Below are 26,952 nucleotides of genomic sequence, written 5' to 3'. Positions count from 1 at the left end.
TCAACGTAGTTGATGTAACCGAAAACACACTGATACGTGCCCACAGAATTCCATGTTTGCGCGCTCTTCTGGGTTTAGCTATGAGAGGCCGTATAGGCGATATAGGCCATAATTCATACTTGGTCTCACATACACGCCATGACTTCACCTATATACCATTATACTCTTTCACATAAACGACTTGGTCTCACATACCACACCATAACCTCACATATACAGTATACCATTATACTCTCTCACATATATACCATTATACTCTCTCGCATATACACCATTACACTCTTGCACATAAACTGGCATACTCTCACATGCACAGTCAAACTGTCCTTTATTTACTATCATACTCTCTTACACAGATTGCTATTCTCTTTTACACACACAGAAATACCCTCTTATATGCACCATCATACTAAAGTATGACAATATATGTAAGAGAGACAAATAGTATGTGTGAAAGAGAATGATAGTATATGTAAGTAATATTAATAGTCTACGTGAATACGAATATTTATATTTGTAAGAACCATAATTAGTGTAAATGTGAGGCTAGTTTCACGACAGCGACTTTGGATGTAGACTACTTTAACATGTTAGCTGATTAGTCAGTATGAGTGAGATATGTATACAGTTACATTAATAAACCTCTTCTTTGTAAAATAGTTTGTCTTAAATACGATGGGAACACATCATATTAACAATTCTAAAACGCACCACATGCCAAATATCTTCTTTTTTTGTCAAGCGTCTCAAAGCTCAGATTCCGAGTCCATGAAAGCTTTTTCGTTGCAGTGAATGGATGCTGGCACTCATCGGGCTTAAACTCAAATATCAAAAGTCCCAACTGGAAAATGTTAGCGGTTTTCACAGTCCTGTAGAGGAAACTTTCCTGAACAGATTGACAACAAATTAAGGTTGTGGCATTGAAGTCCAGGTTAGTAGCCGAGGGTGTTAAGACCACTCGGCTAATTACAGACGTCTTAAACTGTTAAAACCCCAGTGCCACATACGGGACGGTATTCACACAGGTATTGGCTTTAATTTAAATGATAGTTTGTTTCATCAATTTAAAAACTGATCTGGGACTTTTGACTCAAGTAGTGGGGGTGCTAGCTTGTCCGTATAGCTTCCTAAACAACTGAATTCTACATTTGAGTTTTTTGGTGGATTTGCTTAACTCGTTGTCAGAAATGTTGGAATCAGTGCTGCTGCCGCTCCTTGATGCTCCTGATCCAGGTCTGAAGAGCCGGCGCATTTCATCGTCAAAATTAGCGTTATAAATAGCCCCTGTGTATGGCTGTCGTCTTTGATGCAACATTTCTGACAATGAGTATGCGTATAGGACAATCCACAAATGTAAAACGTGTTCCACAAATGTAAAACGTGTTCCGCAAATCTAAAACGTGTTCCGCAAATGTAAATTGCTTTCCACAAATGTAAATCAAGATCCACAAATGTGATTAACTGTGCACAAACAATCACATTTTTATTTGCCTTTGAGTTTTTTTCTAAATACATATTTGCAAGACATTTTCAAGGGGATTGCGTAAAATTGGTGCCATAAAGCTTCGCAAATAGGGCATTAAAAAGCTGAACTTAGATCATGTGACTTTTGTCCCCGATTTGACGCACGTGACTTTTGGCCCCGATTTGATGCTAGAGTCAAAACAGGGCCAAAAGTATTGCGAATGCGTATGACGATCCACAAATGTAAAACGCGGTCCACAAATGTAAAACGTGATCCACAAATGTAAAACGCGATCCACAAATGTAAAACGCGATCCACAAATGTAAAACGTGATCCACAAATGTAAAACGCGATCCACAAATGTAAAACGCGATCCACAAATGTAAAATGTGATCCACAAATGTAAAACTGGTTCCGCAAATGTGAAACACATTCCGCAAATGTAAAACACGTTCCACAAATGTAAAATCGTTTTCACACATTTCACACATTGTTCGGAAATGTAAATTCAGACCTTTTGAAGTGCAGACAGGAATGATTTACGTGTTTACATATATTAATTAATTTAAATAAACAAGTTAAGAAATAATGTCACTTTAACTGTTTTCAAAAGCCATTGGTTTATAAGGCCTTAGAAACTAAGCAGAGCGTCTAGATAAGTTACAATCAATTATGGCGTATCCGTTCTTTGACAACCCTGTGGTGGATGAAGGTGCTCAGATTATACAAAGAGCGTTTATCCCACCAGCCCCAAGGGTCTTCAGAGACAGAAGTAATGCTTTCCTGACCAGTATCTGTGGAAGAAGTATACGTAGGTTCAGCAGGCCCAGCATAGTTTATCTTGATAGATGTTATTGTCATTCTTAAAAAATATATACATAGAAAAACACTTTAGCAACTCTCAAGGATGGCAATGAACACATAAGAGCAGCCTACCATCCTTTGTAGAAAGTAATAGAAAGGAGAGTAGTAGACTGCAGTCTATGTAGGTAGGCCTAGACTATATAGTCTGCTGGAATCACACACAAGGAAGCAAACTCACTGTAGCCAAGCCTTGACACTGTTCAGTCTGTCTGCATCTCTGTGTGTCTTTGCATGTGGGACATTCTTGAATGGGCAACTATGCCAGGAAATATGAAGGGTATACTTTGCTCCAAAGCAGTACCTGAATATTATCATCAGTTTTTCAGGTCATCTTGAGACACAAATAATCAAGGAGACTTTTTATTCAATTGTATAAAGTATTTTCATTGTTTAAAGTAGCCTATATGTTGACAAGCCTCTATATTACCTCTCCTTCTGGCTCCCCCAATATTATAGGTGCAATAACCCATGGGTGTATCCAGGCCCACTGGAAGACTCAGGGAGTGACTGTCTGGTGCCCCCATGGTTGAAAAAGTGTTTCTAAAATGCCCTCGAGAGTGGCAAAAATTAGACCAAGTGCCCTACTGTCTGCCATTCACATTGTGAAATATGCTTGAGTGCACAGGATGCCCCATGCAATAAATGACAGTGTGCCCTCTATAAATGTAAAAACATGTCTTCATGAGTTCCTTTATAGTAGAGAAAATGTGATGCAGTACCCTATAAGGTGCCCTTACAATGGTTTAAATTGGACTGTTCCCATGCCCTTACTTCCAATGGAAAAGGGTGCTGTTATGAAGTGCCCTTTATGCTGCCCCTACATGACAGTGTCCCAAATGTTGCCCTTTCCAAAGAAGACGATTAGATGCTGTGCCCAACAGTCTCCCCTAATGTTCCCACTAGGGCATGCTTTCCCAAAGTGAGGCTGTGACAACCCTTGGACTGACAGTAGCGCCCATCTGTCGACAGAATTCCCTCCAGAAGCGAGGTGAACTGGGGCCCCCTGTCAGAGACCACATCCTCCGGCATGCCATGGAGCCGGAAGACGTCTCTTTCGCGGAGGGGAGCTTGGGAAGGGGAATGAAGTGAACCGCCTTAGAAAAGCGGTCCACCACGGTGAGAATCACAGTATTGCCACTAGATGGAGGAAGACCCGTGACGAAATCTAGGGCAATATGCGACCAGGGACGGGAAGGGACAGGAAGGGGTTGTAACAGACCAGCGGGAGGCGAATTGGAGGTTTTGTTTTGAGCACAAACCGAGCAGGCCCCCACGAACCGACGGACATCCTCGGCCATGGTCGTCCACCAAAAGCGCTGGCGGATGGCTGCCAACGACCTCCTCGTCCCGGGATGGCACGTGAGCCTGGAAGAGTGACCCCACTGGAGGACATCTGCCCGCACCGACCCGGGAACAAAGAGCAGACCCTCCGGACACCCCTCGGGCACCTTGACTCCAGCCAGAGCCTGCCCGACGCGTGCCTCCACATCCCAGACAACAGCCCCCACCACCCTGCTTGTAGGCAAGACGGTGTCTGGTGGAGAGCCGTCAGCCGGGATGGTGAATTGGCGGGACAGCGCGTCGGGCTTGACGTTCTTAGACCCAGGTCTATATGAGAGCGGGAAGTCAAAGCGCCTGAACAACAGCGCCCAGTGGGCCTGCCTGGAGTTCAAGCGCTTCGCTGACCGTATGTACTCCAGGTTCTTGTGGTCAGTCCATACCAAGAAAGGCACGGACGCACCATCCAACCAGTGACGCCACTCCCCCAAGGCCAAGCGTACTGCCAGCAGCTCCCTGTTGCAGATGTCGTAGTTCCGTTCTGCGGGGGACAAACGGTGGGAGAAGTAAGCACAGGGATGCATTTTGTTGTCCTGAAGGGATCTTTGAGAGAGGACTGCACCGACACCTACTTCTGACGCATCAACCTCCACTATAAACTGCCGTGCAGGATCAGGTGTTATGAGGATAGGAGCCGAAGTAAAACGGGCTTTGAGCATACCAAATGCAGCTTGGGCTGAAGGAGACCACAGAAACGCAACCTTCTTGGAGGTCAATGCCGTCAGCGGACCTGCAACCTGGCTGTAGTTGCGAATGAATCGCCTGTAAAAGTTAGCAAAGCCCAAAAACTGCTGAAGGGCCTTGCGAGAGCCAGGTTGTGGCCAGTCGGTGACAGCCCTCACCTTAGCATGATCCATGCAAATCCCCTCCACCGAGACGATGGACCCCAAGAACGGAACTAACTGGACGTGGAACTCGCATTTCTCCGCTTTAACATAAAGCTTTAACAGGAGTGTTAAAAGCCGTCTTCCATTCGCCCCTTTCATGTATCCGAACCAGGTGGTAAGCGTTGCAAAGATCCAACTTTGTGAACACCCTTGCTCCCTGCAAGAGATCGAAGGCCGATGACATAAGCGGCAGGGGGTACCGGTTCTTGATCGTTATGTCATTAAACCCCCGATAGTCTATACAGGGGCGCAACGAGCCCTCCTCTTTCTTCACAAAGAAGAACCCCGCCCCGGCCGGAGACGTGGAAAGACAAATGATAACCGCTGCTAGAGAATCATCCAAGTACTTCTCCATGGCCGCCCGCTCAGGGGCAGACAGGGAGAAAAGACGGCCCCGAGGAGGAGAAGTGCCGGGGAGCAGGTCAATGGCACAATCGTAGGGCCGGTGAGGGGGGAGACATGCAGCCCGTGAAAACCACCCGCAGATCATGGTACATAGCTGGGACCCCGGAAACGTCCATGTCGTCCTGTAACACAGGAACAGAAACAGGCACAGAAGGACAGGCAGACACAAGACAATGGGAATGACAGTAAGGACTCCAAGACAATATGGACGACGCCGACCACTTAATATGAGGGTTATGGAGGGAGAGCCAGGGGTGGCCCAAAACCATGGGCACAGAGGGAGAGTCAAGAACAAAAAAGGACATGTTCTCTCTGTGGTTACCTGAGGTCACGAGACCCACGGACTCGGTGACTTGGGTGATGGTGGTAAGTTCCTCACCGCTAATGGTGTGTACCGTGAGAGGTTCTTGGAGGTCCTGAAGGGGAACCCTGTTCTTAACGGCCCAGCCAAGGTCCATGAAATTCCCCTCTGCACCCGAGTCCACCAAGGCAGAGCAGGAGAGGGACAAACGATCCCATGACAGGGTAACAGAAATCAGTGTACGGGCACCGACTGATGGAGAGATAGAAGAACCGCTCGCCAGGACTCCCCTGTTCAACGGTGAGCAGGGGCTTTTAACGGACACTTTGCCGCAACATGACCCGCTCCGGCGCAGTACAGACACAAGCCCAGGTTCATCCTGCGGCTTTTCTCTTCTGTCGACATGCTTAGTTTGCCCATCTGCATGGGCTCCGGAGGAGGCAGGGAGGGAAAGGAAGGCCCAAGAGAAGGGTTTGTAACGTCTTCTGCTCGCACCTGGGTGGTGCTCCGGGCCCGGCGCCTAAGGTCAAAGCGTTGATCAAGGCAGATGGCAAGACGGACCAGGTCATCAAGCAGATCTGGAGGGCCACGGGCGTAGATCTCGTCTTGGATTTCTGCTGTCAGCCTGTCTAAAAACCGTGCCACCAGGGCCTCTGCATTCCATTCGCTCATGGCAGCCAAGGTCTTGAACTCTATGGCATAATCTGCCACTGTCCGACGGCACTGGCGAAGCGAGGCCAACTGCCGGGACGCCTCTTTACCGAACACCGATCTATCAATGATCCTGGTCATCTCAGTCTTGAAGAGATCAAAGTCATCGCAACAATGATGGTGAGTCTCCCAGGCGGCCGTCCCCCATTCACGAGCCCGACCCATTAGGAGAGAAATGACGTAGGCCACCCGTGTGCGCCCCGTCTCGTATGTGACCGGTTGGAGGGAGAAGACGACCTCGCACTGAGTGAGAAATGCACGACAGGCGGCAGGCTCCCCCGCGTACAGCGGTGGATTGTTGATGCGGGGCTCCGGAGTACGCATAGAACGTTAGGCGGCGGTCCCCTGCATGTTGTCCTGGTCTTGCCGAAGTCGCTGGAGCTCCGTGGTGAGCTCCGAGACCCGATCAACGAGGACTTCCGTCATGCGGCGAGAAGCGTTTAGCTGTTCCCCGTGCCTGCCTAGGATTGCACCCTGGTGCTCCAGCGCAGAACGAACAGGAGAAGTCTCCGCTGGGTCCATGTCTGGCCGAAGAGTTATGTCACGGCTGGCTGCAAGGAGGACCCAAAAGCGGAGTGCGGAACGTAAAGTTTATTAAAGGACAACTGAAAACTCACGAGCAAAGCTCTGGAACCAAAACAGAAAACAAGCCGTAGAAGGTAACTCAAAAGGGGATGATCCCGGTGAAAGGATCACCGTCAGGAAGGCAATCCAGTGTGTCCAGGGAAGGGTAAGGCAGCGGCTCAACGTGGCTGGAACAAAAACCGTATCGCAGGATATGGAACTGGAACTCATAACAAAACTCTTCGGCAAAGGAGGGAAAACAGAGGGTATTTATAAGGGGTGTAATCAGCGCAAAACAAGGAACAGGTGGTGAGAAGTAAAAAGCTGCTGATAGAAAGAGCGCTGCCATGAAACACAGTGACCACTAGGTCACCCCTCAAACCCTGACAATAGTGGGTTAAGCAAGGGAAGTTTGTATAGTGCTTTGTGTTGCACACTTCTTGTGCAAGCTTGGAAGAAGAAAAAAAGGCATATGAGTAAGGGCCTGTGCCCCAGTAGAGTTTTATGTCTAGCAACGCCCCTGGCTTAAACCAATTTATTCCATGTTATTTTTGCTCAGTGTTACTCTGGTGAGTTCCCTTTTGATTCTATCCTACACTGCTAACTCATTTTCTAGATGTTAGTAATGTTCAGTGTTGGGATAGTTACTAATAGATTACTAATAGAATAGTAATAGATTACACATTACTAGTTACTTTAAAAAAAAAAGTAATGCTTTACTTTACTAGATTACTCACTGCTGAAAGTAACTAGTTACACTACTAGTTACATTACTTTTGGATTACTCCGTGACATCACCTGAGATGCACTTGCCAAATAACAATATATATGCCCAAATCAACTCATACTCTCTTTTATGCTTTTTAATACCACAAAGCTGACAAAAAAGTTGTGAACATCAACCTAAAAGTTGTCAAGCATAACAAGGCTACAGTACTGGCAGTAAGCAAAATGTCTCAAAATAAAATAATGCTTAAAACTTTAAATGGCAACATTTCCTCTTCTATGTATGCTGCTACAAGCCTGTTTATCTCTGCTTTGGTAACGTAGCCTACTGTAAAGGGAAGTTTGATTTGTTGTTTTTTTCTCCTCCCGATATGCAGATGGGTAACGCAAGTAACGCAAGACATTTTTGTATTAGTAACTGTAATGCGATTACTGAAGTTATCAAATGTAATCTGATTACCCCCAACACTGGTAATGTTGCACATGAAGTAAAGTGGTACCATGATTTGACAGTTTTAATTATTGTATTAAAATCTTCTCCCTGTACACCAACAGCTGCACCTCCAGTCATCCGTCTGTTAAACTTCTGAAGTTTGCGGACGACACCACCCTCATTGGGTTCATCTCTGACGGGGATGAGTCTGACTATAGGTGGGAAGCTGACAACCTAGTGACCTGGTGTAGCCAGAACAACTTAGAGCTCAATGCTCTTAAGACAGTGGAGATGGTTGTGGACTTCAGGAAGAATACAGCCCCACTCACCCCCATCACCCTGTGTGACTCCCCAGTCAACACTGTGGAGTCCTTCCGCTTCCTGGGCACCATCCTCTCCCAGGACCTCAAGTGGGAACTGAACATCAGCTCCCTCACCAAAAAAGCACAACAGAGGATGTACTTCCTACGGCAGCTGAAGAAATTCAACCTGCCAAAGACAATGATGGTGCACTTCTACACAGCCATCATTGAGTCCATCCTCACCTCTTCCATCACCATCTGGTATGCTGCTGCCACTGCCAAGGACTAGAGCAGACTGCAGTGTATCATCCGCACTGCTGAGAAGGTGATCGGCTGCAATCTGCCTACCCTCGAGGACCTGCACACCTCGAGGACCCTGAGGCGTGCGAGGAAGTGTCCGACCCCTCCCACCCTGGTCACTCCCTGTTCCAGCTACTCCCCTCTGGCAGAAGGCTGCGGTCCATCAGGACCAAAATCTCATGCCATAAGAACAGTTTCTTTCCATCTGCTACTGGCCTCTTCAACAAGGCCAAGGACTCCCATTGACATTCATTCACTTATTTAACTATTAAAAGTCCATCTAATGGCAATTACAGTATGCACAAGCCACCTTACCTCAGTATCCGATTGCACTATGTTAACCACTCACGCTGCTCATTCGTATTCTTATTTTTATATATATTTTTTTTAATATTTAAATTGTTGTATTCTTAGATTGTTTAGTTCTTAGAAATAGTTAAACTTTGTACTTGTACTTAATTTAAGATTCGTATATGTTTAGTGTTTTGCACCTTCCTGCCACAGTAAATTCCGTGTTTGTATAACATACATGGCGAATAAACCGAATTCTGATTCTGATTCAGAAAATAGTTTGTGTATAGTTTACATTTGAGTAAGCAGATACAGATATACATTTGAGTTTTATCTTAATATTGTCAATGGATTAAACTATTGCTAAAACAACAAAGGAATTTGTTGGGAATTCTGCAACAATGCACAGTGCTGCAGTCCTGTTATGTCACATAAAATGGCTGCCCTCGAAAGGACAGGATGAAGGGAGGAAACTTAAGATAAGGGTTCAAACCAAATCCAAATCGCGATCTTCACTATCTACTTCAGCTCAGACCTCATCTCGTCTTACACCAGCAGAGTCCATACAGGTGTAGCACACATGTGAGCTTAGAGGCCTGGGTTTGTCATTAGACCTATTGTGAGATTGATGTTAAACTATAAAAATATCAAGCGAAAATTGATTTTAGATGCTCCAGGAGGGATGAAAGTCCCCGGGATAAAGCGTTGCAGGTCGATGTTGACTTCATAAAAAGGCAAGAGGGAGAGTTCTTATATTACGTTACTTTACTGCTTGATGATTGAAGTAGGACACAGACATATCTGCAGCGGTTCTGTTGCTTCCATTATATTGACAAATGAAAGCCTTACAGACTGCATGTGTCTGACGCCTTTCATTGTTGTTTGTGAGTTGGTGGATATTTTAGACTGCCATGTCAATTTCATCACTGTACACTTCCAAAAAAATTGATTAATGAGTCGTGTATTTGCAAGTCAATACATCAAAACATCTTACATAAAGATGTATTTTCTCTGTGAAAGGTAACAACACCTAACAAAACAGATTTTACTCCACACAAGTCACTTTGCCAGGTATTGACATGGTTTGACTACCGAGCAGGGCCCTCACATTAATGGGTGGGATAAAGAGCATTATCATACAGTAGGGGTCATGGACTTCACAGAGCACCCAGCAGCCAAGAGAGGCCTCCCTTAAAGCGAGTCATATTGCCTGGTTTTAAGAGGTTTCACAAAGACAGAAACATGGAAAATGTTCAGTTTAGTGAGTGTCTATGTGCTTGTATGTGTGCTTGTATGTGTGTGTGTGTGTGTGTGTGTGTGTGTGTGAGAGAGAGAGAGAGAGAGAGAGAGAGAGACCCTAATGGACATACAGGCCCCAAGAAACTGCACCTATTTTCGCCCATCAAAGGTGGGATTGTTCGGCCAGAGTTTCGTAATGGAAAGCATTAGTTCTGGATCCGTTTCAATGGGGTGATTAAGCCATCAAAGGTCACGGTATACGATCCACTACATGAGAGGAGGAAGAAATCTCTCTTTTTATGTTTTCTCCACTTAACCCGATCCCACAGGAGCAGCAGCTTTCCAGTCTAACATACAGAAGTACACACTAGATGTGACACTTGTATGTTAGCATGAGCATATGATAATGGATGAAATTTAAGTGTTTCTCCCATCAAACCCAACCCAGTGTTTTAAAAGGGTCTACATCCCTGTCAGTTTAATTATAAAGAAGGCAAATAAAGTTTGAGGATGAGGGAAAAAGCAGCCATGTTGAATTAGTATGAATTATTAAGTAAAAGTTGACTGAAACTAGGTTGATATAAATGTGAATTTTTAATTGCAGTTGTGTTGGATCATAAATTATGAGTTAAACTGCATTATTTGTACAGTGTAACTGCAACTGCTATGTCTGCATTTGTTTTAATCTTGTGTCTTACTGAGAATACAGACCAACTTACATATTGACAATTTCCCTTCTCAATCACAGGTATTGCCTACCTAAGTGGTATGTGCAGTGAGAAAAGGAAGTGCATTCTGGCTGAAGACAATGGGCTCAACCTTGCCTTTACTATTGCCCATGAGATGGGTCACAAGTGAGTCCAGTACACCACATGAGTGTAATTTCAACAAAATAGATGGACAACCAAACTTTCAGGTGAAATGACAAAATGCTAACATACAGCAATGCTGGAATACTAATGTCTCCTATATAGCATCATAAGTAATTGCAACTGGTTGTGAAGTGCAGCTAAACCAGTCGCTAAAACAATGGCCTGGCTTGTGTCAGTGCTAAGAGTGTACACCATATCTGTAATAAGGATTAGAAGAGCCAAAAAGGCTGTGGGCTCCACAGTCTACACCACGGAGACTCACTATGTGACTATTACCTAGCTGCTCCACTAATTCTAATGTAGCATCTGGTTTAATTAAAAACTTCCAAGGCTAAGTCATCATCTACTCAGTCCTAAATTCAAAATAGGAAACTCCTAGGTTGTTCGATTTTCAGTTGTTTAGTTATGACAGCCAAAAATTAAAAGAATCCCCAAAGCTAAACTGTTTTGCTTTGTAAATGGGTTTTCTGTACATGTTGTATCTAAGGTTATTTTGTTGCTAGGAATGTCTGTCTGTGTATCTTTTTGTTTGTCAGATTGTGGGTCTGTTGTGGTCTGACAAATCTGAGTCTCTTGTGATGAGATCAGACTTGTCTTGCTCGTTGTTATGAGCTCAAAGCAAATGCTGATTTTGATAGTGCTGATTCATGACAACTGAGATACTAGAGGCATCTGAGTTTGTGTCAATCTTTGTATATAGCTATTCCTTCAATGTTTAAACAGCGGTGATTGCATATTGTAGCACTTTATATGTTTATGCTTCGACATGTAAGGCATGGGCTTTGAGGAGAGCTCATTGGGTAGTTTTCGTTTGGATATAGTGTTTATACTTTTAGAATAATTACTTTATGTTTTTTTTGTGTAGGTATATGTAATGTTAGATATTAGAAAGTTGATGATGTAATACACTACAGTGTACACTAGAGTACACTTTTACCAAATGAGCTCATGGATCAGAGATGTTTGTCAATACATGGCACATACAGTATTGGATTTATAGAGTATTTAATTTTTCACAAAGCCAACACTCATTGTCGACGCTGAAAACGACGAGACGTGAAGTTATCTCCAACTTCTTCTTTGAATCGCACATAAATGAGAGACAGGTAGAAATAAAGTGCAACTGTCAATGGCATGATACAATGTGAGCCCAGTTGGCGCGGCTTAACAAGAAGCTCAGGTGAGTATTTCCTTCAGTGACGTAAATGTCAGGGCTCACATCTGTTGTAAGACCGTTCAGAAAATAAAATAACTCTTTGATGATTAGTAGGATTTTCCTGTGATCAGCTGTTTGACAACTAGTATTCGCCGACAATGGTAGACCAAGCTTGGCCTGAGTGTTTTGGAAAACTGATGTATTTAGACTTTTAAGATGACAGAATATCTGGCCTCAGTGGGAATTATCATGGAGGCAGTGCATTCGAAAAATTACCAAGTGCTGTCTCCTGTGAATCCACACAAATTGAACGCTTCAACGCCTCATCCACCATTGCCTGTTTGTCATTTTCTTTTCGAAAACACTAAACAATAAGACACATAATTGTCCTAGTAAATGCAATGATTTGAAATACTTTTCAAGACTTTGACATCAATAATGACCTTTAACACAAAGTTAACTGAAATTTAAACTGACTTTGACCTAACCCTAACCCTAATTCATTTGATATTTTGAAAAATATACAAATTAGTGAAGTATTCCTGATGAGGTCATGTTCTGTTTGTTACTGTAATTAAGTTGATAACAGATGTTAGTTTTTTCCCAAATAGTTAAATAAAGCTTGTGTGGATAGCTTATGACATATAGCATGTGTTATACATTAGTGAGTAAACTATATTTTCCTTCTTTAAAAAATTGCTTTAGCTGCAAGCTCTGTCCATTATGGATTCTAAAGTAATGGCTACCTCTTTATTTGCTTTTCCCAAGTTTGAAAACCGCACCAACAACTAGAATATGTGAAATGAATGAATGGATGAATGGATAATCATAATTAATTGATAGATGGTGTCTCTAGTCAAGGGACTTTGGTTTAGAGGATGTGTTTTTATGTGTGTGTATTAATAAGGCTTTGATCTTCGTAATAGCTCACAGAGACATAAGGATATCTTATCTGGTCCTCATTCCATCGTTCAAAATGAGATTGCTTCTTTTCAACAGTGCTCTCCCATCTCTGCCTCATTGCCACATTGTATAACCACAAAAGTAAATCAGCCTTAGGCTGGCATTGCACATTGAAACTTTCAGTTGGATGAAACTTAGGTGAAAAAAAAGTTGCAATTGAGTTGCAAGTTTTAAAGCCCTCTGCAATGCACTTGAAAATTGAATGAAACTTAACAGTTGCAAAACTCTTTTGTGAAAGTGGTTTATCACAACAGCTAATCAAAACGCTAATGAGTCAGATTACGTGAAACTACCATTGATTTGGTATCAATCCAACCAGTTTCAACTGATTAATTTTCTCCACAATGGTTTATCACCAAATTGAACAAAATAATAAAACAGAAGATGGTCTCTTCTTTAATCCTTCACCCTCAGACTTTTAGTCTTTTTAGGTCATGTTTTTTTCCTCCTGCATATCAAACAGCACAAATGCACTGATAGCTCTCTTCCTATTCTCCGGGTCAGCCAAAGTAGCAGAAATACTTTGAAACAAAGTAGCTAGCCAGTACCAGAAGAGCAAGCAAATTATATGAAATAATATACAAAAATGCAAATGTAGTTACAATGACACTTCCCTCTTTATATCATCTAGTAAGAAAAAAATGTAGCTAGCAAATCTTAGTGAAATAAACGTTGCATGAGACTTTGATTATGTTGTATTGCTTCATGTAACTGTCCAGTTGCATGGAAATTAGGTTTCATGTAATTTTCCACCTGCAACTAGTATAAAGCCAGCCTTAGTTTACTGTTGAGTCTACCCTGGTCAGGTTTAAATATACAGGTACAGAGGCATTCCTTGTTCTAGGGTAAGGACTGCTTCGGTTTATCTGGATTCTGTCCTGCCCAGCAGGACAGAATCCACCGCTTGAATCCTCCCTACCTCACCCTCTGGATTAGCTGAATTCAAATCTGTTTCAGATTTATTCTAACTTTATGCCCTCAACATGCAAATCATGATCAGACAATGCCCATGAATCAGGGTACTTGTGCAGTTATTTAGTTGTTGTTGAACATACTTTACATGTTTCCTTGTTTGCATGCAAGGACTAATGTTGGTGGTTTCATGCCATAGTGTACCCTCTGTCCAGGTTTGAATGACTTTGTCCCCAGTTTTGACGATTGCAAAAACCACTGTGATAATGTCTGTCTGTCTCTGTCTGTCTGTCTTTAGTATGGGCGTTAGCCATGACAATGACCACCAGTCATGTGCAGATGGTCTTCACATCATGTCGGGTGAGTGGGTCAAAGGGCAAAATCTGGGTGACGTGTCCTGGTCCAGCTGTAGCCGTGGAGACATGGAGAAGTTCTTGAGGTAACAATCACTTCTCCACTCTTCACAATATATTACTTAAAGTGCCCATAGGTTTATGTACAGTTAAATAACTGTCAAAATACATTAAAATACCTATACATTTACCTAAACTACAACCCCAACCAAAACCCAAATTGCAGTGAAATGCAATTTTTTGTATTGCTTACCCACTTTTTTTTCTGCTTTTAGTTCTTTCCAATGATGAGTTTAAAAGGTTAGAGAAGCCCTGCAAGAACAGACAGAAATAGTAGAGCTGAATCAACAAAACATGTTAACCATGGACTGGCTCCCACCGTCTTAATATTTTCTTTTTGAGTAGAGAATACCCTTGTGAAACATACAGTATTCTTCTCTTCAAAGATGGGAATAGATAACATTGCCCTGTCCCATGTCTTGGTCATCTCTTTGGATAATAATCAAGTGTTCAGTAGAAAGAAAAGAGTGCATTTGCTAATTTGTTGTAGGTCCAAATCCAGCAGCTGTCTCCTTCAGACTGACCCTCTGAGCCTGAATTCAGCGATTCTGCCCTCCAAGCTCCCAGGGATGACCTACACTGCAGACGAACAGTGTCAGATCCTGTTTGGCCCCAGTGCATCACACTGCAAGAACATGCAGGTGAGGGTCCAGGAGGGGGATATAGAATAGAGGATATCACAGAAGAATTTAGGGATTTTGCCACAATTTCTAGATTAAATGGGTTTTAGTTATGAGGTAAATCATATGGCACAATATGGTATATCACTCTAAATGTTTTCATTCTCTCTTTGTGCTCTCCAAGGAGTCTCCCTACACTGGTGCCACTCTATTGTATGTTGCAGCATGTATGAAACTGAATGCACATATCAAGGCTGTTCATCAGTCTGACTCTCCTCCTCCAGGAAGGAAAAAATAAGATCCCTATCACTCTGAGAACAAATCCCTCTCTCCTTGCCCTCTAGGGGACCATGAGGAATGTTCCAAATTTGATAAGCAGTTGAGAAGTAATTCATATAAATAGCCACATATTATTGAATCCCCAACCAATTGCTTGGAGTGGATTTCTACCATGAACCACAAAAGTTTATCTGGAGAACTAAGCACTCCTGTCACAAAAGCTGTGTTCCAGATAAGTTGTGGCGGACGTATCTCAGGGGGCTCAGCAATCTCATAAACACCCCATTCATTATGTTATTGTTATCAGACACCATAGCAACCACTGTGCTTTCTTACTAACACTGCACTAATGCCATTGTGCATTGTGAAAAAAGAACCAGCTCATGGATGACACTAGCGTGATATTCAACTCAGGACTATTTGTAATGTAGCTAGTATCCATCCAAAAGGTTTTTTACCAGATCTTGTTTTTACAGGGAAATGCCTGTTAGGTGTTGTTTTTATTTAACTTACGTGCAAGTGGGAAGAGTGGGTAGAAGGAACACAAAAGGTCAGCTTTTGTAGTTTGTCTCATAAACCCAGTTGTTTGCGGTTACGTATTCAATGTGTGCGGTGTGCCCATTGAAAGATGAGATGTGGGCTTAAACCTGGAAGTGGTTAGAGTTCCAGTACAAGTAACAGCTGGTGACTTGGGAACTCCTCTAACTCACATCTGGCTTCCTAGACCTAGAACACTCCTGCAACCACCCCAAACGCCTCATCGTTTGTGTTCGTGAGAAATGACGAGTGCATGTTATATTGACCGGTCGCAAAGGAGAATTAACTCAAAAAGGTTTTGGCCTGACCTTCAACCTTTAAATAGGAATTAGCTTCACTCATCACTCAGCTATGCTAGTCCTCTTTGTAGGCACAGATATAGACTAAGGTGAGAAAGATTCCTTTAGAAGGGGTTTCTGTGATGGGTTTTCTATAGCAACCTTGTATGCCTCTTATTTGTATAGCATTTCATTTCGAATAATTTATTTGAGAACAATTTGGAAATCCCAAGTACAGGATTTTTGTAGCTTCAGTATAGTCGTGTAAAGTGTTCCTTATTGGAACCCTGTCTCTCTCCTCTCCTCTCTGTGTCCCAGTATGTGATGTGCTCTGGCCTATGGTGTCTCGTGGATGGAGAGAAAGACTGTAAGACCAAGCTGGATCCCCCTATGGATGGTACAGCGTGTGACACTGGCAAGGTGGGTACAGTGCTGTGTATTTTTGTCTCATTTTCTATGTTCTTTTCCATAACCAAAATATGTTTAAAAAGATATATATATATAGTTCTATTTTAAAGAATAGAAATTAATAAAGATGCATTATAATGTACTGCAGTTTCTACAGTCACAGTTTTCTGTAAGTATTTAAACATAATACTTATACACTATGAAAACAGACAGACAGAAACTGTGAAACTTTTTGAGCTATTACAAACAGCCTCATAAGAGACAACCCATGGAAAACAGAGAGAAGGAGGAGGAGACCAGCTGGAGCAGCTCACAGTGAACCCCCTGGCCAGGTTTCAGATTGCCTCTCCTCTCTCTCTGTGTCCAGGCTAACAGAACTACATCCCTGTGTTCAAATATCAGATTGTTGCAAAAGCCTGTCTGTACACCAACCATGACAGTGGAGTTTGCTGGATGTCAGACATGGGGTTAAGGGGCCGTAGTGCTTCTCTCAGTAAAACAGTGATTATATTGAGAAGTTTTTACAAAGCTTTTCTCACCAAACCAACAGGGCAAGGTGTTTTGAGTGTTAATAATACAGTACCAGTTATCAGATTGTAATAATGTTTCATTTGTTACACTAGTGCACAGTGCCCGTCATTGATTAAGATGTTGGTTAGACTGATTCCTGGAACCGTAGATAGATAGTGCACAGTGTCTATGATGAAGTAGGTGACACACACACAGATTCCTAGAATTATAGAGAGGGCATTGTGCCTGTGATGCAGTCAGTGAGTAAGATGTCGGTCACACACAGATTTCTGGAATTATAGATAGATAGTGCAGTTCCCATGATGCAGCTGTTGATGACAGTTCTCATACTTATCAGTGGCTTTGGTATCTGCATTTCTCAGATCACAACTGAAATTCTAAAAAATACTTGTTCAACCTCCACATCATCTAGTCACTTATGCAAATCCTAAATGCAATTTCTCATTATTTTTTACAAATTGCCAATTCTCTGATACATTAATGCAAATAATTAAGTAGCCTACAATTGTCTGCTGTTTCCTACATTATCAATTACTCATGTTGATCAAAATGTATTAGATGTTCTCTGTTAAATTGTCTACCTTCACAAACATCTAGACATTTAGTAAAGTACATAAGTCATTAAATGCACAATGGTTGAGCTAGTTGTCATAATTGTAATTGTAAGAACATTGTTCCTGTCGTATGCCCAGTGGCGGATTTAAGCATAGGCAACATGGGTTGTTCGCCCAGGTAGCCCTACAAACAAAAACCGCCACTGCATATGCCCATGACTCACTATATCCATGCCTCAAGAAAACGTGGTAGGAATAGTGTTCTTGTCCTATACCTGTTGCAGCTCGTTTCAACACATACAAATGACCGAGGAACAGGCCCAAATCATCAAGTTACAGACCCCGTGCAGTGCCCATGACCCAACCTTTATGACCATAGGTGAGGGTAGGAACGCAAATTGACCAGTAGATCGAGAGCTTTGCCCTCCGGCTCAGCTCTCTTTTGTTGACAATGGTGTAACAGAGAAAATGTAATACCGCCCTCGCTGCCCTTATTCTTCGGCCAACCTCCCGCTCCATTCTCCCCTCACTTGTGAAAAAGACCCTGAGGTTTTGCCACTGTGGAGTTGTTTGACTACCTCAGTGACCTCCCCCAGGGAAATTGAATCTAATCCCCCCCCCCCATCAGCCTCCAGCTCTGCCTCTATCATAGTTGAGCAGTAGTAAATCTGTAGTCCTGAAAGACTACAGTGATCAGGAAATTTACGTATGTGCGCTTACCCGTGCGTTTCCCGCAGCACTTTTCAGTTAAGGCGACCGCCTAAGCAACACACGCCTGCCGCCTTAACTACGTCGTCGTCGTTTTTTTTTTATAGCGATATCCGCCGTGTTACTGTCCTGTTTTCTCCCTTTCATTCCAAACCGTGACCAACGTGTCTCCCTCCTCTGCAGAACGCATTAGTCTATCCCCCCCCCCCCCCAACCCCCCCACCACCGACAGGAGACACTGAATTCGCTGTTGGTTATCCCTCGGGGGTATTCCCCTTACTTACATTTAGTCATTTAGCAGACGCTCTTATCCAGAGCGTCTGCTCCTCTTGCCTCGGGGGAATGTCCCTGTACTTACTGTAAGTCGCTCTGGATAAGAGCGTCTGCTAAATGACTAAATGTAATGTAGCTATACTGAAACAAAGTAGTCACTTAAAAGTTGGCCTTTCTCTTAGTTAGTTAGCCAGCATTTCATTCAAAAAAGAAAGCATGCTCACCTGGTTGTATTGGAATTCGCCATAATTCATGAGTCTGCTTGTCTTATTGAGTTTGTCATAGACAGCGATGCACGTTGCACGATGGACTATTTGATTTTCACGAACCACTCATCAGAGCAATTCACAGCATTTCAACTGAGATCAGTTGTTCAAGCGCTTAGTTGAGTTCAGATAAATGTTGTGTAGCCTATAGTGCAGCTCAACGTATAGTGCCAGCACAACATGGCTGAAAGCTTCAAGGATTTTGATTCAACTCTGGTGTGTGTGTTTGTGCGGTTCTGCAGTGGTGTCGTGCTGGGGATTGTGTGAGCCGGGGGCCACCGACGGAGCCCACAATGGGAGAGTGGAGCCCCTGGGGCTCCTGGAGAGCTTGCAGTCGAACTTGCAGCACCGGGGTCAGCGGCAGGCAACGCAAGTGTGAGAGCCAAAGGTACTTAAAGTGGTATGAGTAAAAAATATATACTGTATATTTTGTATATTTTTGTAGGTAAGAACAGTTGATTTCCTTAGTAATGTATTGTCATCTAACCAAGTCTGAGAACAGGGAAATGCGAAGGCTCCAGGGTAGGGTTTAACACTCCGGGGTGCCAGCGAACGCACTGGTGTACAGTACAGTCAAACGTTATTGACTGTCATAAAATGGTTTAATGTGCCACATTTCCTCCTACTCATAACTTGCAATGCCTACTCTGTGACAAACTTTGCTATGCAAACGCATTTGAGGTGGCATGAGAAATCTCAAATGCCTAGAGCGTTACCCATTTAACAGCTGCATTACACAAGAGCCGGAGCATGGTCGCACCCCAAGCCATGCGATAATGTTTTACCTGATGAGATCTCTTCTTAACTTCTTGTAAACTCTGTACTTATGATTAACATACAGTATAATACTGTCTCCTTTAGGTTGAGCTGGAAGAGCCGGGACTGCATTGGCCTCAAGATGCAGTACAGGCTGTGTGAGAACATGCCCTGCCCTTCCGGCATCCCCAGCTTCAGAGACCAGCAGTGCCAGACTTTCAACCGCCCCTCCCTCCACTGGCACGCAGTCATGGACGACGGTGGGTACTCTGAACACCACAGCGACAGGCACTCACAAAACTTTTAATTAAAGTAATTAATTTATCTTCCCCCACGAATACACCATTGCAACTCAAGAACATTGGACCTATCTACATGTGTGTGTTTGTGTGTGATGTAGGGGGTTTAATATTAATCCAAACAACTAAAACTATTCCCCTATGTTTAAAGGAAGAGAGGTAAACTGAACAGTGTATTAACATTAACCAAATCATGCCAATACCAATGGAATTGCAGTTATTTGAGCAAGAATGGTCAAAGCAATCTAAGTGAAATAGATATTTAATAACATTGCTAATTAATTAAATCAATTACAAGGCACACATGTTACAAAGTGGAGGTTTTAACTCTTACCTACTCTACCTTGATTATTGTAAATCAGAGAGAGAAAGAGGTGAGGAAGGAGAAGGAAAAGCCAAAGCTGAGTAGAATTCCTCAGGAGAACAAGAATCTAAAGGACAATGCTTCACAATTCCCTTTATACCTAAGTGTTATCTGTAGAACAACCAATCAGACCACATCTTGACCCTTACTTATCAACATATGACTAGCAATGCGACAGTAAGTTACACAATGAGGTGTGAGACCCATCAAGTAGAGACTCCGTCCACCAACTCCAGATTTTAGCATATGAGAGGTGGGGGCAGGGTGACACCCATCCTTACAGTGAGGTCAGGCCCATGTTACAGTACCAAAAGGCACCAGCCTGCAATTAGGGAACCTGGGTTCAGTGCAGAATGACAAAGCAGTCTCTCTTAAGTGGCTGATCTTTAAATGACATCACTGCATAAACGGTCTGCCTGCTGTAGTACAAAGCTCCTTTTATTAAGCCTGGGGTCCTTTAACTTATTCTCTATCTCTCTCCCTTTCTGTTGAGATGGATTTGTTCAGCTTACTTTTTTGTTATTAATATTTTTCTTTCTCTCTCTGTCTAGTTTTCCATTCTCTGTCTACCTCTCACAACCATCTCAATATCCCTTTATTCCACATTACTGAACTTTTACCGGTTACATGATTCTCTCTCTCTCATTATACATTTTACTTACTTAACAGTTAACTAAAAGTAGTGAAGCCCTGCGAAGAAGGTGAATTAGTCTTGGAGTCATTCAAATACTAGAAAATGATTGACAATTATGTGTATACTTTGAGCTGTCTTGTGTGTGATCCCACCATCAAAAGCATCTTTCTAAATCAGAACCATGTATTCAAACTGGCTCCAATCCATATTCTCCCATATTTTCCACAGAAGCAACAGGAGAAAAAAGCTATCTTTGTACTGTAAGAGATTTCCATAGATAGCCATAATTGTTTAGACCATTGATTAAGATTCCTGTCTCAATGTAAACCATTTATCACTGGACTTTTTTCCTCTGAGCAGAATTACAGGAGTTGCATTTCACACATTAACATATACACACCGCTATAAGAAAACTGCACACTGGGCCTCCTGGTCAGGTCTTGGGCTTTGAGAAGTCCACAATGTAAGGGTGTCAGGTAACTGATAAATATCAGTGAGAGGTTGAGTGGGGTGAAGTTGTTGGAGCAAAGAGTGGTTCCCAGAAGTGTATACCTTTTGACCTGTCTGGCAAGAAAATACACCCATGAATAGTTGATGTTGCAAGATATGTTTGTAAATGGGAGGTGGGGGCAGGGTGACACCCATCCTTACAGTGAGGTCAGGCCCATGTTACAGTACCAAAAGGCACCAGCCTGCAATTAGGGAACCTGGGTTCAGTGCAGAATGACAAAGCAGTCTCTCTTAAGTGGCTGATCTTTAAATGACATCACTGCATAAACTGTCTGGGCGTCTGTCAGGGAGTCAGTGGCTGAGCGGTTAGAGAATCGGGCTAGTAATCAGAAGGTCGCTGGTTCGATTCCCGGCCGTGTCAAATGACGTTGTGTCCTTGGGCAAGGCACTTCACCCTACTTGCCTCGGGGGAATTTCCCTGTACTTGCTGTAAGTTGCTCTGGATAAGAGCGTCTGCTAAATGATTAAATGTAAATGTTTTCACTGTACAGCCAAAGTATTGAGATATTACTGTAGTTTTATTGTTTTGTTCACATTACATCAGCTAGCTACCGTAATCAAGATGTCATTGATGCACTATAATTAAGCAATTGAGATGTCATTTTTGCACTATAATATTAGGTATTTTTGTGTACCTGTTAGCTGAGATGTGGTTACTTTGCAATGGGACTAGTAAATACAGTCAGGTTTTTTTTACTCTGACCACCAAAATACTGTAGAATATGCACTTCTGATCCTTGATCTTCTGCTGTACTTTCTGTATGCAGTATTTGTAAGCTAAGTCATTTGGATAAAAGCATCTGCTGAATGAATATCTGACTACTTGTATACTTGAGAAACTTCTGTAAAAGGCTTCAGCTTTTGTAGCTAAAAAAGCATTGGCCAGTGTGCATGCATTGTCTATGTAACATATACATAACTACCACAATTCTAGTCATTTTGTATCTGCTAAGGCAGATAACAAGGTTTACAATGTATACCACATTCCTTACAATGATAAACAGAAAGTCACCTTGTTTAGAACGAACATAAAGAGTTGTGTGATGGATAATTGTTTCTCTCTCTTCTAGCTCACTTGATCTTTTTCTCTCACTCATATTTGTTTCTATTCAGAGAGGCCATGCACACTGTTCTGCTCCTCCTCTGGGAAGGAACAACCCCACCTCCTGTCTGAAAAGGTCCTTGATGGGACTTCCTGTGGTCCACAGGAAGCAGGTCTCTGTGCCAACGGGACTTGTCAGGTACAGTATAAGTTGTTTAACTTGTCGCTGATTGTGTGAGTCATGTACTCAGATGATCTGAGACAGGGTAACAGATTGCCCCTCTCACCCTAACAAATAACTCACAAACTGTATCCAATCGACTATTTATTGGGACAAGCAAAAGTGACAGGTCTCCTACAGTCAAATATAAATCACAGACACTTTCATTTCGATGTACCCCCAAGGCCACCCTCCATTATCTTAACAACACTCTGAGGAGTAGGTGAACGTGACTGAAACAAACACTGGCTCCACAAGACCAAGAGTAATCGTCCCATGGTGTACATTTGTGCCATGTGAGAAAAGTAGAAGAAAAGAGAGAGAGAGAGAGAGAGAGAGAGGAGAAAGAAAGAACAGAGAGGGGTGGGGTATAAGAAGAGAGACAAGAAACAGAGATGGTGATGGAAGAGAAAGGGGAGATGTGGGAGGTTGAAATTATTTTGGTCAAGGGTCAGAAAGCAAGACCTTTCTGGCAAGAGAGAGAGAGAAAGGCAACAAGAAAATAATTGAGACAAACTTGTGTCCTGCCTCCCCACTATCTTCAAAAGCAGTCTGCATACAGAGGTAGTGAGAGGTAGACAGAGAATGGCAAGACTGACACATCATCATCAAATCAAATCAACATTTATTTGTATGGCCCTTTTTACAAGCAATGTCACAGAGGGCTTCACATACGCCCATAGACTGCCCCTCAACCAACCTAAACCTAAAGACAAGGAAAAACTCACTAGAAGAGAAAAAAATGAAAAAACCTTGGGAGCAGCTATTCAGTGAGGATGCCCTCCTCCAGAGACGGTTGGTGAAAGAGAGTGTGTGAAACACTGGACCAGCAAATACAATATAAAGCCCAGCCCAGTTACACACAGCTCTGCTCACCAACACCGATTTACATCTAGCAAAATCAATGGCACCTGAATGGCACACTTTTGTATTAGTTTATTTTCAGATTTAGTAAGTTATGACTTATTAAATCAGGAGGTAATGTTTAATATACTCAAGGCACTCAAGACAAGTGTACAAAATTGCCGTTCTGTGCAATTTTCTAATCAGGTAAAAAAAAAAAATGTTTTTACCTATAGAAAGGCATCTTATTCTTGACCACCAAATTGATTGACATTTGAACTTGAATGTGATTGTGTGTGTGTATGTTTTGTGTGTCTTGTCTTAGAAAGTGGGCTGTGATGGGATCCTTGGCTCCATGGCCAGAGAAGATCACTGTGGAGTATGTAACGGCAACGAAAAGTCCTGTAAGGTTGTCAAGGGAGATTTCAACCAGACGGGAGGTGCAGGTAGGATTATTAACCACTATATGTCAGAATGCAGGGGAGATCAACAAAGTAAATTTTCCCTCAAACAAGTGTCAGTTGGAAAATTACAATCACATGTCACCATACAAGGTGTTACGGCCACATGCAAGCTATTTTATGTAATAATGAACAGTTTGCAAGTTAAATGCAAGTTGAAGGCACCAGAAACTGCTTAGGTCATGTTGATGTTCCTGGGATTACAGTGTAGGTTTTGCCTTCCTTATCCAAGCTCTCCAGCACTCCAGCATATTTGTGACCTATATTCTTGGAGGACAGCCAGTTGTGTTGAAAGATATGTATAATATACCATATTATAAATGTATCTCCCCCCAACACACGCACACATACACACTCACACACCCCACGCATTCTGGATCACAGCCAGTCGAGGCTTTGTGTGGGGTCTCTTTTATAACCAATGGTTATTGTCAGCCAAAGATTCCACACTGACACAGTCATGTAACACTGTTTAAAAACTGTGTATTTTGTGTTTATAGTCAAGATGGTTCCTCACTGCTGCCAAGCCAAAACTTTAGATAAATGTTTTTTTTTCCTCTGTGTTATCATACTTGGCACATTATACATGTTGTTTGGAAATTACAACAATTACGCCTTGGTGGATGATTTGCTGCCCCTTCCAGTACAGCTTAAAATATTGTTTTGTTTGTATTTAAATATGACAAATGAACAAGCAAAACCAGATAAAAAAAAAACAAATTTGGATACATCAGCCTTTCACTGTTTATGCCATCCCACTGTAAGTTGTGTTCGACACAATTCCATGGTTTTATACTATGCTCCATGTGGAATGGATATTTTTGTCTTGACGAGTGTCTTTCCTTAAAGCTTCCTCAAACAGTAACACTTTTTGTCCATCTTTTTGATTCTCCATTTTTCTCTCATCTGCCTTTCATTCCTCCGCATTTGTATCTCTCACCCTCTCTCTCTTTATTTCGCTTTCCTCTGGGTCTCTTTAGGCTATGTGGAAGCAGTGGTTATTCCTAAAGGGGCCAGGAGAATAAGAGTGGTGGAGCAAATACCCGCTCAGAGTTATCTGGGTAAGAAACAGATACTTCATTGCATCATTGTGGTTTTGTCTTATCAGTTCACCCCATCGCAAACGTCAACCTTCGGACATATTTCTGTCATACAACCGCATATTCTCCTCCACTCTTGTTGCCTGCCCGATAGTTATCAGCAAGCAACTGGCTGCTCATATGAACCCAAGCCTTGGTTGCTTTGTGACTGTTAAACAAGTACTATTGACTACTCTCAAAAAAGCCTTAGTAGAACCTTGAGATCACTGCCAGGATCAACGACAAATAGCGGTCTCACCATTAAACCAGATATCCTCTAATGCCTTCAGAAACTTTCTCCAAGACAGAAACTACAACTCTTACTGTACCCCCCACCCCCACAGCCCACTCACAAAGCTCCTTATTCACATGGAACTCCCCCAGATCTCTCATGTGGCCATGTGGTTAGACCCTGCACTGTATCCATCTGTCTAATATCTGTCAGCTGATCCTCCCCAGCTATCAAGGGGAATCGGCACGGGGGCATGCCTGCCTGTATCTCGGCTTTCATGTTACCTGGATTAAGAAGCACGGACCGGCTCACTTCAATTGAGTCCTCCAAGGGCCAGGGGCACCAAGGCCACGGTTGATCCCCTTACTCCCTACGACCGACTCTGCCCGAGTCCTCTCTCCCTGTTTCTAAGACCTCCTGCCCCTCCTATGAGGCAGAAGGGAGGCGAGACAAGTTCAAACGCGTAGGAAGGCAGAGTGATACGATTAGATAGAGGTTACTGCAGGGCTCAGTGAGGGGAAGACTTTGGAGCTTTGTATCACGAGTAGGGGTGTATTTCGAGCCATGACTTGTCTGTTTGCCTCGTTGGTCAATTTGACCAACATTTAACCTGGAAATCCCTGCTAAATAGAAGGTAAATGTAAAACGAATATTAGTGTAACTATTTTGTCTTTGTTTTTGTTGGTTTAAATATCTCCAAGATGTATGGTTATCAAAAGTATTTAAAGGGGTCTTTGAATCCAAAACCGAGTTTACCTTGTCATAGTTGAATAACGACAGTTCGGTGGGTAAAATGGACATACAGTGAACCTCAAAGTCCATTGACACCTCTTTCCTATGCAAATCTCACAATTTGAAACTGCAGCTGTAAAACGGGCGGTTTCCAAAAAGCCACTGAATTGACGTTGGTGGCTCCACATTTTTGGCTCTGGTCTGTACCTTTGTCACGCCCCAAAATGTACATACACATCCGACCGTATGCTCATCACAACCGCAAGCTGTAAGTATGATTTTGTCGCTAACAGTTATTAGCAATGCTAATGTACAAAAAAGACATAAGCTTCGAATGAAACCTAAGTGTTGTCATGTAAATCTACAATTCACGATGCAGGCTATGTTGCGTCTTTGCTCTGCATCTTCGCTCGTTGTAAACCAACCAATCAGCGCGCAGCTCATCTAAATATTAATGAGCATACCATAAAAGGGAGAAAACCTCTGGCAGCACCTGGGCCATTTGCAGCCCAACCAATGTTACATACCCTATTCGGAGACCTTAAGGAAGTGTGAAATACCCTATAAAATCAGTCAATGACCCCTTTAACAATTACAATAACCTTTCCCAGACATTCGCCTATCTGGACTTTTTTTTCAGCACATCAACAACATACTTCCAAAGAGTAGTAAACATTATCAAAAGGTTTTGATCTCACCCTTTCCCATGTTTACATTTTGCAGCTCTCAAAGACACGAGCAAGCATTCCATCAACAGCAACTGGAAGATAGACCACCCAGGTTCTTTCAACATGGCAGGCACAACAGTCCACTATGTCAGGAGGGGACTCTGGGAGAAAATGTCTGCCAAGGGTCCCACCACATCTCCTCTGCATCTTATGGTGAATTTATTTCCTTTTAATCCATTTAATGTCCCATAGCTTAGTTAGCCAGCAATATGGTATTACCATGTGTTTTTGCCTCTATTGTCCTGGAATGGGTTTTCAAAGATAAACAATTGACCTTTTTCTTCAACTCTACAATAATCATAATGATAATGAACTATACAATAAGACTATGCTCAAGCAATGGAACAAGCATTAAATGAAATATGATATACTGTTTAGCTGTCAAAGAAAATCATCTCAGGAGCGGGTTTCACTACGCTGATTTAAGCAGCATGTCCACAGGCGTAAGGGTGCATG

General features: G+C 42.7%; 1 protein-coding gene across 2 annotated transcripts in view; it reads left to right on the top strand.

Moving 5' to 3' along the window:
- Positions 1 to 26,952, top strand: part of LOC134038820 (A disintegrin and metalloproteinase with thrombospondin motifs 19-like) — a 61,677-nt gene that overhangs the window by 18,321 nt on the left and 16,404 nt on the right. For both annotated transcript variants that reach the window (XR_009932689.1, XM_062484415.1), the window contains exons 8-17: positions 10,575 to 10,680; positions 14,028 to 14,168; positions 14,633 to 14,783; positions 16,175 to 16,276; positions 18,839 to 18,984; positions 19,458 to 19,612; positions 22,273 to 22,400; positions 23,590 to 23,710; positions 24,706 to 24,786; positions 26,492 to 26,649. Coding sequence is in view for 1 of the 2 variants with exons in the window: in XM_062484415.1 (XP_062340399.1) it covers positions 10,575 to 10,680; positions 14,028 to 14,168; positions 14,633 to 14,783; positions 16,175 to 16,276; positions 18,839 to 18,984; positions 19,458 to 19,612; positions 22,273 to 22,400; positions 23,590 to 23,710; positions 24,706 to 24,786; positions 26,492 to 26,649 (1,289 nt within the window). In the remaining variant the exon portion in view is untranslated. The remainder of the gene's footprint in view (positions 1 to 10,574; positions 10,681 to 14,027; positions 14,169 to 14,632; positions 14,784 to 16,174; positions 16,277 to 18,838; positions 18,985 to 19,457; positions 19,613 to 22,272; positions 22,401 to 23,589; positions 23,711 to 24,705; positions 24,787 to 26,491; positions 26,650 to 26,952) is intronic.

The sequence above is a fragment of the Osmerus eperlanus genome, chromosome 18, assembly GCF_963692335.1.
Source record: "Osmerus eperlanus chromosome 18, fOsmEpe2.1, whole genome shotgun sequence".
NCBI classification, from domain to species: Eukaryota; Metazoa; Chordata; class Actinopteri; order Osmeriformes; family Osmeridae; genus Osmerus; species Osmerus eperlanus.
The sequence above is the reverse complement of the archived record's forward strand: the minus strand, read 5'-3'. Positions and strand labels throughout refer to the sequence as shown.